Source organism: Ovis canadensis, chromosome 14 (genome assembly GCF_042477335.2).
Source record: "Ovis canadensis isolate MfBH-ARS-UI-01 breed Bighorn chromosome 14, ARS-UI_OviCan_v2, whole genome shotgun sequence".
NCBI lineage: Eukaryota > Metazoa > Chordata > Mammalia > Artiodactyla > Bovidae > Ovis > Ovis canadensis.
Window position 1 is genome coordinate 29,836,473 of NC_091258.1, and position 18,149 is coordinate 29,854,621.

General features: G+C 46.2%; 1 protein-coding gene and 1 long non-coding RNA gene across 4 annotated transcripts in view; one reads left to right on the forward strand and one right to left on the reverse strand.

Moving 5' to 3' along the window:
* Window positions 1-18,149, reverse strand: part of ABCC11 (ATP binding cassette subfamily C member 11) — an 80,649-nt gene that overhangs the window by 33,909 nt on the left and 28,591 nt on the right. For all 3 annotated transcript variants that reach the window (XM_069549793.1, XM_069549791.1, XM_069549792.1), the window contains exons 9-13: window positions 13,818-13,925; window positions 8,830-9,090; window positions 6,742-6,813; window positions 3,231-3,355; window positions 1,297-1,369 (exon numbers count right to left, since the gene is read on the reverse strand). In XM_069549793.1, coding sequence (XP_069405894.1) covers window positions 1,297-1,369; window positions 3,231-3,355; window positions 6,742-6,813; window positions 8,830-9,090; window positions 13,818-13,925 — 639 coding nt within the window. The remainder of the gene's footprint in view (window positions 1-1,296; window positions 1,370-3,230; window positions 3,356-6,741; window positions 6,814-8,829; window positions 9,091-13,817; window positions 13,926-18,149) is intronic.
* On the forward strand, window positions 239-5,802 carry LOC138418434 (uncharacterized). The gene is made up of 2 exons (XR_011248559.1): window positions 239-471; window positions 3,629-5,802. It is a non-coding gene; the product is annotated as an uncharacterized lncRNA (long non-coding RNA).

Here is an 18,149-nt window from a genome sequence, read left to right on the forward strand (position 1 = left end):
ATCACTGGGCAGTGGGTCTGGACTTCCTTAGCAGACTAGCTCTTCAGGCAGCTGCTGGCTGGCCCATCCCTACGTCAGGTCCTGAGGCCGGGACAGCCAGGGTCTAAGTTCTATCCCTGCTTGACCCTGAACTCTGGTGACGTCGTAGAGGAGAAGCAGAGTTTAAAGAGCAATGGGTGGCCGCTTGTCACTGTTCTGCCTCCAGTTGACATGTGACTGTAGATAAGGGGCTTGGCCTGGGAGAAGCTCAGTTTCCTCACTCACTCAGCAGACTGAAATGCCTATGTGCTCCTCTGCTGCTGCTGCTGAGTCGCTTCAGCCGTGTCCGACTCTGTGCGACCCCACAGACGACAGCCCACCAGGCTCCGCCGTCTCTGGGATTCTCCAGGCAAGAACACTGGAGTGGGTTGCCATTTCCTTCTCCTAATGATGGCCTACCACTTACCCTACACCAAGCACTATTCAAAGCAAGTATGTATCAACTCACCTAAACTTCTAATCATCCTGATGGGGTCAGAACTATTACTGATGCATTTTACAGACCAGAGCTGGTTCTTCCTACTGAAGGGGAGACCCTGAACAAAACAACCAAGCTCTCTGCCCTCCAGGGTACACTGCTGATTGTTAAAGGAAGGATAACAAAAGAACTGACCTCAGGTTATCTGAGGCTCACCTAATATATTAGAGTTGCTAGAACAGTACCTTGAATGTAGTGACTGCTCAGCCAACTGAGCTATCATTAGATAATAAAATCAAGGCAACCATACTGCTTTTATCTTACAAAGGTCTTACGTAGAGTAAAGGTGGCTATTGCCGTGAAAGATGGAGAATTATCAGGAACACCTAGCAGTCAGAACTGGCATTGCCACAGCGGGGCTATAGCTGCCATCCCCACTGCCAAAGGAAGCGCTCTAGAGAGGGGCAGGGTGGTGGGAGGGGCAAAGGTGGATGATGAGGGGGTGGGGGTCGGAGTGGAGGGGAGGGGGTATGGAGTGGAGGGGGGTGGTGCTTCTCATCCTCACAGGGTCTCTGCTCTTGATTCAGAAGAAGTCTGAGATCAACTCCCATTTTGGTGGGGCAAGGTAGCCCGTTTGTCAGCTCCCAAGGTCAGGTGAGCCCCAACTTCCCTGCCTTGGGAGGGAAGGCTCTGAGACTGCAGGACCAGCTCCAGTTGCTTTGGGAATGAAGAGCTGGGGTCCCTCGTCTACCTACCCGGGGGGGCAGGCTGGGGACCCCAGAACAGCATGACAAAGGCACCATCCCAGCGGAAGCGGGGTACCCTCGCCTCCCACGCACCTCCGTCATGTCTCCGAAGGGCAGAATCTCCAGGTCGTGGTGCAGGGAGCAGCAGTGGAGCACCTGGAGATACCTGCAAAGGAGAGGGAGCTAAAGGGCCAGGCGGCCGGCCGCAGGCCCTCCAGCCTTCTCGAGCTGGAAGGGAAGGTCTTGCATTCCGTGCTGAAAAATTTGGCCTCGATCCTGCATTTAATGGTAAATCACAGGAGGCTTTTTTCATTTCCTTCCTTCATTTTTTTTTTAATGTAACACGTGCACTTGGTAAATGAACAGAACAAAAAGAAGAAAAGGTGAAAAGTGAGTCTCCCTCGCATCGTTGACCCTCAGCTGCTTTCCTCTCAATTAGTCACTAACAGAGTTTCCTCTATATATATTCAGAAATAATCTAGTGATGTATGGTATGTGCAACAGATATAGGTTTATATTGTTTTAATGGCACGACCGTATTCCAGTATAGGGAAGCACCATGCGCTGTTTAGCCAGTGAGCTAATGCTGGACATTTGGATTGTTGCTAGCTTTCAGCTGTCCTGAATAATTCGATGTGAACATTCTTGTACGTGGATCTTGGCATTCATGGGTGATGCTGCATGGATTAAGTACCTAGCGGTGAATTTTCAGAGTCAAAAGATAGTGTCTTTTTATTTTTGACAAACTGCTCTATGAGTCAAGTCAGTCTGAAAGCTGAGCAGTGACAGGATGAGACTGGGCTTTTAAGACAGCTGCCCTGGAGACAGAGCACAAAGGTCAACAGAGCAGAAGGCTGGAGACAGGGAGCCAAGAGCGGGGCAGCGGGCACCGTTCATGCAGAAGGTCACGGACCAGAGCTGGCAGTGGAGGTGGAGAAGGGAAATATTATACCAGAGCTGTTTAGGAGGTTGAGTCTTCCAGGGTTGCTGACCAATTAGATGTGGAAGGAGGAGGTGGTTCTTGGAGGAGGCAGGGTCGGGCTCCCTGGGGTGCACAGTTCAGTGATGCCATTAAGCCTAATTGGGAATTTGGGAGGAAAAGTAGGTGGGGTGGGGGCTGGGCACATTGGACCTGATGTTGAGGAGCTCACAGAACAACCTGCTGGAGATAGCTGGTTTATACGCCCACATATCTGTGCCTTTCAGCAAGGTTACAACAGGCAGATTGCAAAATCAGGCAGAGTTAAAAGGGGCCAGAGTCCACCAGAGTTGGAAGCACAGCTGCAGCAATCAGAGCAGTTTTCCTTGCTCCTCCACAGACCGGACTTTGCTCATGATTTCCAAGCGCATGTCTCAAGCAGGTCCACCCAGGACTCTGGAGGGAGAGGCTGCAAAGGGCAAGGAGGGTGTGGGCCCGGCTGGGAATCAAACTCCTTCCTCTGCTGTTGCACATCACCGGTGTGTTTTAGCTTTTGACTTTACCTTCTTAGGTTAGGAATTAATTAACACAAGGAAGTTTCAGAGTAACACTTTCAGAAGGGGAGGGTTATTTTGAGCCAAAGGAGCATAATAGTTCAGCGGTGGCACTAGTGGTAGAGGACCTGCTTGCCTTTGCAGGAGACGTGAGACACAAATTCGATCCCTCGGTTGAGAACAACCCCTAAAGGAGGGCATGGCAATCCACTCCAATATTCTAGCCTGGAGAATCCCATGGACAGAGGAGCTATGGTCCATAGCGTTGTACAGAGTGGGACACGACTGAAGTGACTTAGCGTGAAGTTTCTGAAAGCGACTGAGTTCAGATTCTGACTCTACCATATCCTAGCAGCTCAACGACTTCAGGCAAATTATTCAGTCTCTTGGGGGCCTCAGCTGATTCGCTAGAAAATGGATCTGATGAGAATCTTTCCTTCCCAGTGAGAAGGAAATACAGAGATGCATGTAAGTGAGCACACAGCAAGTCGTTATTAGCAGCAAGAGGCCCCTCTCCAAACCAGCCCCAGACCCCCACATCCCGCCCTGCTTACCAGGCCTTGTCGTATTGGCTTCCCATGAGGATGTTCTCCCGGACACTCCCGTTGATGATCCAGGCCTGCTGGGGGACATAGGCCAGGCTTCCGTGCACCCCCACTGAACCCTCCAGCAAGTGCATCTGCGGCAGAGTGAGTCCAGCCTCAGGCCTGTGGCAGCCACGGAACAGATCCCCCCTGGCTCAGCAGCCACAGTGCCCAGGGCTCCACTGTGCTCCAAGAGCCTGGGGGCTCTCCTGTGTAAATGAAATCTTAACAGGATCCTGCCAGGCCCACTGTGAAGGCCCTGAGAAGGCCGTGGGCAGTAGTTGGGGAAAGCCAGATCTGTTCCTCCTGTGACTGAAGGCAAAGTTCGCATTGAAGTCACCCACACTTTTTTCCTCTTATTTCTCCAGCCCCAATCCGTAGCAAGCAGTGCCTCCCTGCTCTTTGCTGTGAGATGGAAAGCTCCAGGCCACCTCTGTCCATCCCTGAGTATCACGGAATTATTACTGATGTGTGGGTGTGATAACGTCATCACGGATCAGGAAATGCCTTTACTTTTTGGACATCGTGGTGAAACATTAGTGGGGAAAGTGTCATAATCTTTGTAATTTAAAATAAGTCTACCAAAAAATAAATAAATAATGGTTCTACAAAGTATATTTCTACATAGATGTGGCAAGTACACAAATGCTATCAACTCCTGAATCTCAGTGGTGGGTATATGGATCCTGACCATAGTGTTATTCCTGCTTTTCTGCAGGGTAAATTTAAACGCACACATTTAAAAAGAATCAAGGCCACAGCCCTCATGCCCATGACCCCAGCAGAGGACCTCATGATGTTATGCTTCTTTCTCTTCTTATCCTGTGCTTCCTACTTCTTAACTGAAGACAGGCTTTAATAAGAACTAAACCCTTAAATGACATCTTTTTGTTTTCCTTCATGGGAAGCTAAGTGATTGGTTCATTTGAAGCGACAAGCCGCTAGCCACGTAGAAAGGTGGCCCTGAAGGGAAGCTGCTGGGAAACGTAGCTGTGACGAGCAGCAGAGTTCTGACATCAGCTGGACTGCTGTCCTCGCTGGCTGCATCCCTCACCTGCTGGCAGCTGTGGGCGAGTCACCTCTCTCAGCCTCATTTACTCATCTGTAAACTGTGGATCACAATAAACTGTGGAAGATTCTGAAAGAGATGGGAATACCAGACCACCTGACCTGCCTCTTGAGAAACCTATCTGCAGGTCAGGAAGCAGCAGTTAGAACTGGACATGGAACAACAGCCTGGTTCCAAATAGGAAAAGGAGTACGTCAAGGCTGTATATTGTCACCCTGCTTATTTAACTTCTATGCAGATTATATCATGAGAAATGCTGGGCTGGATGAAGCACAAAATGGAATCAAGATTGCCAGGAGAAATATCAATAACCTCAGATATGCAGATGACACCACCCTTATGGCAGAAAGTAAAGAGGAATTAAAAAGCCTCTTGATGAAAGTGAAAGAGGAGAGTGAAAAAGTTGGCTTAAAGCTCAACATTCAGAAAACGAAGATCCTGGCATCTGGTCCCATCACTTCATGGGAAATAGATGGGGAAACAGTGGAAACCGTGGCAGACTTTATTTTTTTGGGCTCCATAATCACTGCAGATGGTGACTGCAGCCATGAAATTAAAAGATGCTTACTCCTTGGAAGGAAAGTTATGACCAAACTAGATAGTATATTGAAAAATAGAGACATTACTTTGCCAACAAAGATCTGTCTAGTCAAGGCTATGGTTTTTCCAGTGGTCATGTATGGATGTGAGAGTTGGACTGTGAAGAAGCTGAGTGCCAAAGAATTGATGCTTTTGAACTGTAGTGTTGGAGGACTCTTGAGAGTCCCTTGGACTGCAAGAAGATCCAACCAGTCCATTCTGAAGGAGATCAGCCCTGGGTTTTCTTTGGAAGGAATGATGCTAAAGCTGAAACTCCAGTACTTTGGCCACCTCATGCGAAGAGTTGACTCATTGGAAAAGACTCTAATGCTGGGAGGGATTGGGGGCAGGAGGAGAAGGGGACAACCGAGGATGAGATGGCGGGATGGCATCACCGACTCGATGGATGTGAGTCTGAGTGAACTCCAGGAGTTGGTGATGGACGGGGAGGCCTGGGGTGCTGTGATCCATGGGGTCGCAAAGAGTCAGACACAACTGCATGACTGAACTGAACTGAACTGAAACTCACCTCAATGTCTGTACCTTCCTCATGGAGTTGTTTTTGGGTTGGGGGCCAAGGGAAAAAATGGGAAGCTCTGAACACAGGGCCTGGCATTCAAATACTATTCAAACTATTTTTATTAAAAAAAAAAAAAAGTGGAGACTTCCCTGGTGGCCCAGTGGTTAAGAATCCACCTTGCAATGCAAGGGACGTGGGTTTGATCCCTGGTCAGGGAACCAAGATTCTACATGCATGGGAGCAACTAAGCCCTCACACTGTAACTAGAGAATCCATGAGCCACAATGAAAGATTCCACATAATGCAATGAAGACACCTCATGCCACAACACAGCCGAATGTGTAAGTGAATGAATGAATTATTTTTTAAAAGCGGAAGTTTTCTTCTCCTTAGTTGTAAGAAGTTGGGGGAATAAGTTGCATCACCTGTGGTGCACAAAAACACACGAGCCATCAGATTGATGTATTCAGAGAGAATTGCTATTGACAAGGTGACCGCTTTCCTAGGAGGTGATGAGTTTGTCCGTGTGCTTTCAGGAGGAGGAGCTAAGGAAGGAGGGATATCAGATAGTTCTCCCAACCATGTGGGAAGGAGGACAATGGACAAAGTTGGGAGGGGGTAGGAGAGAAGCCCTAGGACGCAGTGAGGCTGAGGCTGAGTGTGGAAGGGCTGGAGAGCTCCCCCACGGGAAGGAGGCCATAGACACACAGATGGCTGTTAGGATAGAGTCCAGGTGTTATGGCTCTTTTTTGTTGTTCACTAGGAGGTGTGCAACATGACCTCAGTGTTTAGGGGGAAGGGGTTGGTCTTGCTGGAAACTGGAGAAGGAGTGGGCTGAGTCACATGCCTGCAGAGCTGCAGATGAAGCAAACCTCAAGAATGTCCCAAGGCAATGCGATTAAATGGTTCCGATTTCAAGGGCCTGATGCTGTCTCCATAGGGACACATGTCCCACTCTGAGTTTGTCTTCATGAGATGATTTGTATTATCATATCAAGCATCGAGGTGCCTGTATCATCACCTTGGTGGCCGCTTGATTACAGCAAAGGGCAGGGAAAGCACAGAGAACAGATGAGGATGGAGCTCCAGGTGTCCTAAGAAGTGGTTCTCCCATTGGAAGGTAAAATGGAAGCACAGTCATAACTCACCTCCCCCACAGCACATGCTCAACTGTTTTGAATTTATAAAAATTCTATTGGCTTAGACCCCTTTGTGGGAAAGACGTGGTGGTGTGACTTGCTGGGGGACCTGGAACCTGGGAGTTCCTGGCCCTCGGAGAGGCGGGGTGCATGCATGGGCCACAAGACACTCACCTGCCCCAGGATGGCTGACAGCAGGCTGCTCTTGCCACTCCCCGTGTTGCCGCAGACCCCTAGCATGGTGCCCTGCAAAGCCAAGGAGGACAGACAGACGTTGGGACAGCTGACTTGCCCAGGACAGGTCTATTGTCTTTTATGAAAAATGACAAACAGAAAACAGTGACACGCACCCCAAGGCCCCTCAGACAAAGCTCAAGAGGAGCTGAGAGGCCAGTCTATCCAGGTGGGATGGGGCAACCTCAGAGGAAGGAAATTGCATGAGAGTGGCAGAAAGGAATTATGCACAGATGGTCCTGTCCGGCACAAAACCCAAATTCCAGGTCTACATCTATTCTACTCTATGATCCTGGGCAAGTCACTTAGACTCTCCATGCCTCAGTTTCCTCATCTGTAAAATGGGGATAACGAAGCCAGTTCAGCATATATTCTTTCACTTATTCATTCATTCATCCATCGAATAGTCATGTGCATTTCTTCTGTGTACCAAGCAACGAAGAAAAGAACTCTCATTAAGTTTACAACTAGTGGGAAGAGAAAAACCAGGAAATAAATAACAAAACAAAGAAGACAGATGGTGGTAAGTGGTATAAATTAAATACATTTGCGACCGTGACAGACAGTTGGATGTCACTACCGTGACAGCAGTGTTAGATGGGCTGGCCAGGGAAGGCTTCGTAAGAGCATGTGTCACTGCAGCTGATGCCTGAATGACAAGAAGGAGTGAGACAGAAGAAGGCCTGAAGGTTTCACACCACGGGAGCACGAGGAGCAAAGGTCCTGAGACAGGAACAAGGCGACTGACACAGAGCAGCGAGAGCGCTGCTGTGGAGGGAACAGTGAGAGACAAGGTTGGGGACGTGGGCAGGTGCTCAGGGAAAGCTGGACTCTACCCTAAGTGCAGTGGAGGGCCACTGAAGGACTGAACCAGCAGAGTGACTCGAACGGGTCTGCTTTAGAAGGCTCCCTCTGTCCACCATGCGGGATGGACTGGAAGAGGGCAAAAGTGGAAGCAAAGAGGCTGCCAAGGAGGCTCTTGGAGGAGCTGGGCATGGTGTGCTGGTGGCTGGGGCTGGGGCAGCGGAGGAGGCTGTGGCGAGATGAGTCTGGTCCAGGAGAGATGCTTTCGGAGCGCTGCCAGGCCTCGCTGATGGAGACTGGATGGGTGGGAGGAAAGGAAAGGAAAGTTTGACTTCTAGGACCTTAACCACTGGAAAGATGGTGATGCCACCTCCAGAGATGGAGAAGACCTGGGGAATGGATCAGAGAGGGTGAAAACCAAGTTCTGTGTTGGTCTTCTTTGTTTGAAATATCTGGTAGGCATTGAACAGGAGGTAATAAAGAGAGTGAAGTCTGGAACTCAGAGGAGACTTCAAGGCTAGAGATAATAACAGCATAGAGATGGAACCTAGAGCCATGCGATTGCAGGTGACCACCAAGGGGGGAAATAGAGATATATCACTAATATTAGATATTAATATTTATTATTACTAGATGTCAATATTTATTGCTATTAGATATTTGTGTCTATTTTAGATATATCTATTATTAGATATAGATCAATGTCTATATTCTATACCTATATGATTTTTAGATATTAATATCTATTATACTTTAACAGATATAAGTAGATAATAGAGAAGAGATTTGGACAGAGCAGAGGAGTCAACTGTCGCAAATATTAGTCAGAGAAGAAGCCAAATGAAATCAGTTCACAGAGTAACCCAATTGAAAGATATAGCACAGTGCTCGGCACACACTAGGAACTTAATAAACCTTAGTTTAGTCTTTTCCCTTTATCCTTGGTCCCTCCAAAGACCAGCGAACATACAGCTTGCTACTCTAGGTCATGCTATTACAAAACAGTTTAGATGATCAACTGATTTACACTTAAGTATGAAAGACTTCCTATTTGCCCTCCATGGAAGTTTTCTTTGTCTTTCTATGGAAAATTTCTATTTTAGAGGGAGATCTTGGAGAGGGCAGTTTTTAGCCAAGGAAATGGCGGTGCGTGAGGCCAATCTCCCGGTCTTCAGCCCTAAAAGTCTGGCTACCAGCCCGTGTGCTTGGACCAGATGAGGGTACCTTTGACACCGCCAGGTTTATCTTGTGCAACTCTGGGCCCCGGGTGTCCCCCTGATCCTCTGGCTCAAGGCCACCCAGGGGTGGCTGAGCTCTGGTCATCCCCTCAGGAGTGTATCTGCTCTTCTCCACCTCCAAGGCTCCATTGACGATCCCAGGGCAAGTCTTTCTCCATGACAATGTGGCCTCCTCTAAAACCACTGGTTTGCTGGGGTCTTCCAATGCCTTAACATATATGACAGGGCTCTCTTGGAGGAAAAATTTCTGTACAGAAAAAAAAAAAAAAAATGAAAAGGAAGCAGGGAGGAATTTAGTTCTTTAGTCCAGTAGGAACACATACCCATTTTACTGGCTTGCCAACTGGTCTGATTTATGAACTTTTAATAAACCGAGAAGTCTGAAGAACCACCATCAATTAGAAGAAGCTAGTTCTGGCTGGTGAAAATTCCACATCAGGGTTTTCCAAATCTCAGACTACTGGACTGTTCTTTCACGTTTGTACCCTTCCTGTACTATGAGTTCTTTTCCATTTTAACTTAACATTAACTAGTGACATAGCCTGGTGGGCTGCAGTCCATGGGGTCGCTAAGAGTCAGACACGACTGAGTGACCTCACTTTCACTTTTCACTTTCATGCATTGGAGAAGGAAATGGCAACCCACTCCAGTGTTCTTGCCTGGAGAATCCCAGGGACGGGGGAGCCTGGTGGGCTGCCGTCTATGGGGTCGCACAGAGTCGGACACGGCTGAAGCGACTTAGCAGCAGCAGCAGCAGCAGTGACATAACCTACATTAGCCTCATTACTTAAGTGGTAAGAGCTGTTGAAACATAATACTGACGTGTGGTTTTTCTCATTAACTTTCATTTCTAAGTATTAAAAGTAAAAATGTCTGTCCAGGCACGACTGTGCAAAATGCTGTTTGGGTCATATATTTCAAAATGTATTGGCAGGTCACTTTTCTCCACACCTCCATCTCACTGTCTGCAAGAAATAAGAGTTGAACTGCAAGAATTCTAGCACCAAAAAAAGGTGGGTGGGAAGTATGATCTCACTGATCAAATTACATTTGCTTTTCTCCACCAGGGCATGCTCAGAAAGAGATCTAGAAAGACACTTGCAGACATTTTGGACAATTGATTTTGTCTCTCCGTAGTAAATGCTGAGCAATCTTTATTTTCTGTATCTTTTGGCCTTGTCTGAACCTTTGCAAAGAGTATATAGCATTTCACAAAAACACCACAAAAAGCTATTTTCAGAGGAATAAAAGAAATAATGCCACATGTAGCAATATGGATGGACCTAGAGATTATCATACCAAGTGAAGAAAATCCAGAATCTAAAAAGGAAAAAAGATACAAATGAATTTTATTTACAAAACAGAAACAGACTCACAGACTTGGAAAACAAATGTATTGTCACCAAAGGAGAAAGGTAGAGGGAGGGATAAATTAGGAGTTTGGAATTAACAGATACATACTACTCTATTTAAAATAGATAATCAACAAGGACCTATTGTTTAGCACAGGGAACTCTACTCAATATTCTGTAATAACCTATACAGGAAAGTAATTTGAAAAAGAATGTGTGTGTATATATGTACATATATATATATATATATATATCACTTTGCTGTATCCATGAAACCAATACAACATTGTAAATCAATTATACTCTAACATAAAATAAAATTTAGAAAAAAGGTAGTTTGTTTATTTTTTAAAATTGAACCTCAGGTACATTGAAATGAATTAACTAGAATATTTGGGTCAAGGCTTACAGTCATCAGCAGGTACTGCAAGGCCCACTTTATTTCATTTAGCTAGTTGGGCATTTACTCGTTTAGCAATTTTTTAATAACATACTGAATATCTGTGAGCCCACCAGCGGACCCCGGAGCCATGACTTTTATCGATCAATGGGGTCCTTCCCCAGCTTATCCTCCGGCTTGGTGGGACAAAGAAACCCCCTCTTTCCAAGCCCTCCCCTTGGGCAAACACTGTCCCCAGATTTGTGGTTTTCATTCCCTTGCTTTAAAAAAAAAAAAGCACACTGCCTTAATGTGTCAGTATAACAAGCACACACCTGGACATGAATCGACACCAACAAACTGGGTTATGGGGTGACCCCCAAATGCTCTCAGCAAATTCTCAGTCTGTAACTTTAATGATGCCACTCAGTGACTTTTCATTTATTATTATTATTTTTTTAATAACCAGTGCAAAGGAAAAGGTGGTCTGGAGGGCTGCCTTCCACAGGGCCTCGCCCGGAGCCCCAGTGTGCAGCCTCGGCAGCACCCAGCAGCCAGCTTGCCTCCTACCTGTGGCCACCTGCATTGAGGCAGCCTTCCTGAGGGCCTGCAGCTTTCTTCTCCCTGCCCCACCCACAAGGTGACTCCTTAGTACAGCCCTGAGGGGAACAGAGGAGAAAGACTCTGGCCTTAGAGATCTCTCTTCCCCCTTCCAGTCTGAGGATCTCAAAGACAAAGACCTATGCATCAGACAGAAAATGCAGATGACTGAAAAGAGGTCTTGAAGTGAAGGGACTTGGAGGGTTAGTACCTGTCCAGCGTAACAGCGCCAGCCCCTTGAGGCGCTGAGGAAGTGCAGCCCAGGGTCTGATATCTTAGCCCTCTCGCTGGTGTTTAGTAGCTAAGTCGTGTCTAATTCTTTGAGACCCGCCATGGACTGCAGCATGCCAGGCTTCCCTGTCTTTCCCTATCTCCTAGAGTTTGCTCAAACTCATGTTCATTGAGTCAGTGATGCCATCCAACCATCTCATCCCAGTTGCCCGCTTCTGCTCCTGCCCTCAGTCTTTCCCAGCATCACAGTCTTTTCCAATGAGCTGGCTCTTCGCATCAGGTGGATAAAGTACTGGAGCTTCAGCTTCAGCATCAGTCCTTCTAATGAATATTTAGGGTTGATTTCCTGTAGGATTCACTGGTTTGATCTCCTTGCAGTCCAAGGGATTCTCAAGAGTCTTCTCCAGCACCACAATTTGAAAGCATCAGTTCTTCGGTGCTCAGCCTTCTTTGTGTCCAACTCTGACATTTGTACACGGCTACTGGAAAAACCGTAGCTTTGCCCTGACCCTCCCCTTCCAGCCTCCTCCTCTTCTGCCAGCATCCCTACCCACCCTCTGGGCCCAGGCTGTAGCCTCCTCATCTCCTGCAGGTAGAAACAGGCATGGAAGGGGAGGGCAGGAGAACTCCTCCAGTGGGGAGGAGGAGGCAGAAGGGGCCCCAACAGCTGAAGCTGAGAGGTTAGGGAGCTCCTGAGGCTGTTGATAAGTCAAGAACTAGTGTTACTCAGACAAGACAAGTTAATTCCAGCCTCAGGGCGTTTGTACCGGCTGTCCTCTCTGCTCTGTCATTATCACTCAACCCAAACCTCTCCTTGGGAGAGATCTGTCCCTGACCGCTGTGGCCCCAGCCCTCCCCAGCATGCACTCCAGAACATCACTCTGCTTTATTGGCACCACAGCCCTTCACATGAGCTAATGTTATCTTCTCGGATGGTTAATCCACTTGGACATCACCTGTTTCCAATACCAGATTACATTATAGAAAAGAACTGACTCCATATTGGATCTGCTTCTTTCCCTTTAACCTTTGCTTCCCATTGCTTTTATCCACTAAAAGGGTACTGCTCGTACATAATGGCCTGCCTCAGGGGACCCTGCCCTTCTGCTTGAATGTTTAACCAGAATGCCTTTGTTCAGGACCGTGTCCACTTGTGGATGGCTACAGGAAGGAAAAAATTAACACATCTCCTTCCCAAGGCTGGCCATGCCAGGAGATATTTGTAAAACCAATGGTCTTTTTTACTTCCTCACCTCCCCTCATCTCTGTTCTATAAAAGAACCTGGCATCCAGACCCCCATAGGATGGTTATTTTGAGACATTATTCTGACATCTTTTCAGTCTGCCAGCTTTCCAAATAAAGTTGTATTCCTTGCCTCAACACCTCGTCTCTTGATTAATTGGCCTGTCGTGTGGTGAGCAGAGTGAGCCTGGACTTGGTAACAATTATAACCCTCTGAGAGCAGGAACCATACGATCATTCTCACTGTGGTGTTCTCCATGACGAGTATTCATTATTTTTGCTTGTTTTTTCTTTTAAGCCACATTGTGTGACTTGTAGGATCTAAGTTCCCTGCCAGGGATTGAATCAGAGCAACAGCAGTGAAAGTGTAGAGTCTTAACCACTGGACTGCCAGGAAACTTCTTGCTAATTTTTTTTTTTTTAAAATAAGTATATGAGTGAATGGATGATGTAGATTGGGGACTGCACACATTTAGGAGAGATGACTATAAAATGCTTTTAGAAATTGGTTTAGATGAGAGTTTTTCAACTTCGATGCCTATAGGGACAAGACCAGAAAGGTAAAGAAGTGAAGTAAACCATTACTGAGATGATGAATGGAAAGTAAGCCCCAGGCCTGGAAGTGTGCGATGGCATGGTGGAGGCTGCAGCAAACTCCACCTGAATTCCCTGACTACATGAGGGGCAGCTACCACCTCGGCTAGAGCTGCTGTGGCCACAGAATAATGTGGGTCCACTATTGCCAGATCTTCTGATTATTCAAGAAAATCCAGAAATCTGAGTTTTTAATATACAATTTCCGGTTTTTTAAATGCCAGCAACAGATGCAATTTTTAAAAAAGCAAAACGATCGTGGTAACTCTACCCACACCTGAACAGGGTCTGCAGGTCAAACCACATCTGGCTGAGATGTGGTTTGGATCCATGTCCTAGAATGTCCTTGGGGCCTGGGAACTAGCCTGACTCATCTGTCTTCCCAGCCCCACACCACCCTGAGCACAGGAGATCACCGAGTTAGATGGATTAGCAATCCTACTACTGGTTAGTCCCTCTCCATCTAGGCTGGACTCTGCCTGGCCTGGGGTCACACTCAGGAGGAACGGCATGGGGCTGCAGGCCCATGAGAACACGGAGTAAAGGGCTGCATGGTCAGACCTCTGGCCACTCACCTTGAACCTGTCAGCGGCAGACACGGAGTTTGTGAGGCCTTTGACTGCGAAGGGTGTGAAGAACACCAACAGCCGCATGGGACTCAAGGTGGCCACGGTGCTGAAGGCCTGGATGAGGCAGAGAGGAGGCAGTGAGTGTCTCGACACTGTCCTGCTCCCCCTCCCAAGGAAGACCCCATCCCGGAGTTTCAAGCTGCAAAGCCAGACCTGCAGCTTCCAGTAAGCAGGTTCTTCATTTGGTATTTTGGGACGACTAGGAAAAGTGGGGAAGAGCACTTATCTTAAAGTCACTGAGTGAAGGCCTGGTTGCGTTTATAGCTTAGCACTGGATAATTCCTTAACTCAGACAGGTCACTCCCACCACAGTTTCCCCATTGGCAAAACGCCCCAAATCCTGACCATGGTACAGGAATAGTTGGGAAACACTGAAAAATTACCCAGAGAGCTACCAGTGACATAGCTTTGAACTATTACTGTTGTTAAAAGAGATTAATCTCCAAAATATACGAACAGCTCATGCAGCTCAATAAAAGAAAAAAAGTCAAAAAATAAGCAGATCTAAACAGACATTTCTCCAAAGAACACAGACAGATGACCGGAAAAAAAAAAAAAAACCACCATGAAAAGATGTTCAACACCATTAATTATTAGAGAAATGCAAATCAAAAACTACAATGAGGTATCACCTCACACTGGTCACAATGGCCGTAATAAAAAAATCTACAAACAATAAATGCTAGACAGAGTGTGGAGAAGAGGGAACCTTCTTGCAGTATTGGTTGGAACGAAAATTGATACAGCCACATTGGAGAACAGCATGAAAGTTCCTTGAAAAAACTAAGAATAAAACTACCATATGACCCAGCAATCCTACTACTAGGCACATACCCTGAGGAAACCAAAACTGAAAAAGACACGTGTACCCCAATGTTCATTGCAGCTCTGTTTATAACAGCTAGGACATGGAGGCAGCCCAGATGTCCATCAGCAGACAAACGGATAAAGAAGCTGTGGGACATATTTACAATGGAGTGTTCAGTTCAGTTCAGTTCAGTTGCTCAGTCGTGTCCGACTCTTTGCGACCCCATGAATCGCAGCACACCAGGCCTCCCTGTCCATCACCAACCCCCGCAGTGCACTCAGATTCACGTCCATTGAGTCAGTGATGCCATCCAGCCATCTCATCCTCTGTCGTCCCCTTCTCCTCCTGCCCCCAATCCCTCCCAGCATCAAAGTCTTTTCCAATGATTCAACTCTTCACATGAGGTGGCCAAAGTACTGGAGTTTCAGCTTTAGCATCATTCCTTCCAAAGAAATCCCAGGACTGATCTCCTTTAGGATGGACTGGTTGGATCTCCTTGCAGTCCAAGGGACTCTCAAGAGTCCTCCAACACCACAGTTCAAAAGCATCCATTCTTTGGCACTCAGCTTTCTTCACAGTCCAACTCTCACATCCATACATGACTGCTGGAAAAACCATAGCCTTGACTAGATGGACCTTAGTCAGCAAAGTAATGTCTCTGCTTTTGAATATGCTATCTAGGTTGGTCATAACTTTTCTTCCAAGGAGTAAGTGTCTTTAAATTTTATGGCTGCAGTCACCATCTGCAGTGATTTTGGAGCCCAAAAAAAGAAAGTCTGACACTGTTTCCACTGTTTCCCCATCTATTTCCCACGAAGTGATGGGACCAGATGCCATGATCTTCGTTTTCTGAATGTTGAGCTTTAAGCCAACTTTTTCACTCTCCACTTTCACTTTCATCAAGAGGCTTTTTAATTCCTCTTCACTTTCTGCCATAAGGGTGGTGTCATCTGCATATCTGAGATTATTGATATTTCTCCCGGCAATCTGGATTCCAGCTTGTGTTTCTTCCAGTCCAGTGTTTCTCATGATGTAATCTGCATAGAAGTTAAATAAGCAGGGTGACAATATACAGCCTTGATGCACTCCTTTTCCTATTTGGAACCAGTCTGTTGTTCCATGTCCAGTTCTAACTGTTGCTTCCTGACCTGCATGCAGATTTCTCAAGAGGCAGGTCAGGTGGTCTGGTATTCCCATCTCTCTCAGAATTTTCCACAGTTTATTGTGATCCACACAGTCAAAGGCTTTGGCATAGTCAATAAACCAGAAATAGATGTTTTTCTGGAATTCTCTTGCTTTTTCCATGATCCAGCGGATGTTGGCAATTTGATCTCTGGTCCCTCTGCCTTTTCTAAAACCAGCTTGAACATCAGGAAGTTCACAGTTCACATATTGCTGAAGCCTGGCTTGGAGAACTTTGAGCATTACTTTACTAGCGTGTGAGATGAGTGCAATTGTGCGGTAGTTTGAGCATTCTTTGGCATTGCCTTTCTTAGGGATTGGAATGAAAACTGCCCTTTTCCAGTCCTGTGGCCACTGCTGAGTTTTCTAAATTTGCTGGCATATTGAGTGCAGCACTTTCACAGCATCATGTTTCAGGATTTGAAATAGCTCAACTGGAATTCCGTCACCTCCACTAGCTTTGTTCATAGTGATGCTTTCTAAGGCCCACTTGGCTTCACATTCCAGGATGTCTGGCTCTGAATGTTACTTAGCCATAAAAAAGAACACATTTGAGAGTCAGTCCTCATGAGGTGAATGAACCTAGAACCTAGTATACAGAGTGAAGTAAGTCAGAAAGAGAAAAACAATTATGGTATACTAATGCATATACATGGAATCTAGAAAGACGGTACTGATGAACCTATTTGCACAGCGGCAGTGAAGATACATTGAGACCAGACTTACGGACAGATGGAGAGGGAAGAAGGAGAGGGTGGGAGGTATGGAGAGACTAACATGGAAACATACATTACCAAGTGCAAAATAGATAGCCAATGGGAATTTGTTGTATGACTCATGGAACTCAAGCTGGGGCTCTGTAACAACCTAGAGGGGTGGGATGGGGAGGGATGTTGGAGGGATGTTCAGTCGAGAAGGGACATGGATAAACCTATGGCTGATTCATGTTGATGTTTGGTGGAAACAAATGTAATACTGTAAAGCAATTATCCTTCAATTAAAAATAAATCAATCAAAAAAATCTACAAAAAATAATGCTGGAGAGGGTGTAGAGAAAAGGGAATCCTCCTATACTGTTGGTGAGAAATGTAAATTAGTACAACCATTATGGAGAACAATATGGAGGTTCCTTAAATATATATATATTTATACAATTCGTGACATTGTACAGGAGACAGGGATCAAGACCATTCCCATGGAAAAGAAATGCAAAAAAGCAAAATGGCTGTCTGGGGAAGTCTTACAAATAGCTGTGAAAAGAAGAGAAGCGAAAAGCAAAGGAGAAAAGGAAAGATATAAGCATCTGAATGCAGAATTCCAAAGAATAGCAAGGAGAGATAAGAAAGCCTTCCTCAGTGATCAATGCAAAGATATAGAGGAAAACAACAAAATGGGAAAGACTGGAGATCTCTTCAAGAAAATTAGAGATACCAAGGGAATATTTCATGCAAAGATGAGCTGAATAAAGGACAGAAATGGTCTGGACCTAACAGAAGCAGAAGATATTAAGAAGAGGTGGCAAGAATACACAAGAGAACTGTACAAAAGAGATCTTCACGACCCAGATAATCACGATGGTGGGATCACTCACCTAGAGCCAGACATCCTGGAATGTGAAGTCAAGTGGGCCTTAGGAAGCATCACTATGAACAAAGCTAGTGGAGGTGATGGAATTCCAGTTGAGCTATTTCAAATCCTGAAACATGATGCTGTGAAAGTGCTGCACTCAATATGCCAGCAAATTTAGAAAACTCAGCAGTGGCCACAGGACTAGAAAAGGTCAGTTTTCATTCCAGTCCCAAAGAAAGGCAATGCCAAAGAATGCTCAAAGTACCGCACAATTGCACTCATGGTAACCCACTCCAGTGTTCTTTCCTGGAGAATCCTAGGGATGGGAGAGCCTGGTGGGCTGCCATCTATGGGGTCACGCAGAGTCGGACATGACTGAAGTGACTTAGCAGCAGCAGCATCACACGATAGTAAAGGAATGCTCAAAATTCTCCAAGCCAGGCTTCAGCAATACATGAACCGTGAACTTCCAGATGTTCAAGCTGGTTTTAGAAAAGGCAGAGGGACCAGAGATCAAATTGCCAACATCCGCTGGATCATGGAAAAAGCAAGAGAGGTCCAGAAAAACATCTATTTCTGGTTTATTGACTATGCCAAAGCCTTTGACTGTGTGGATCACAATAAACTGTGGAAAATTCTGAGAGAGATGGGAATACCAGACCACCTGACCTGCCTCTTGAGAAACCTGGATGCAGGTCAGGAAGCAACAGTTAGAACTG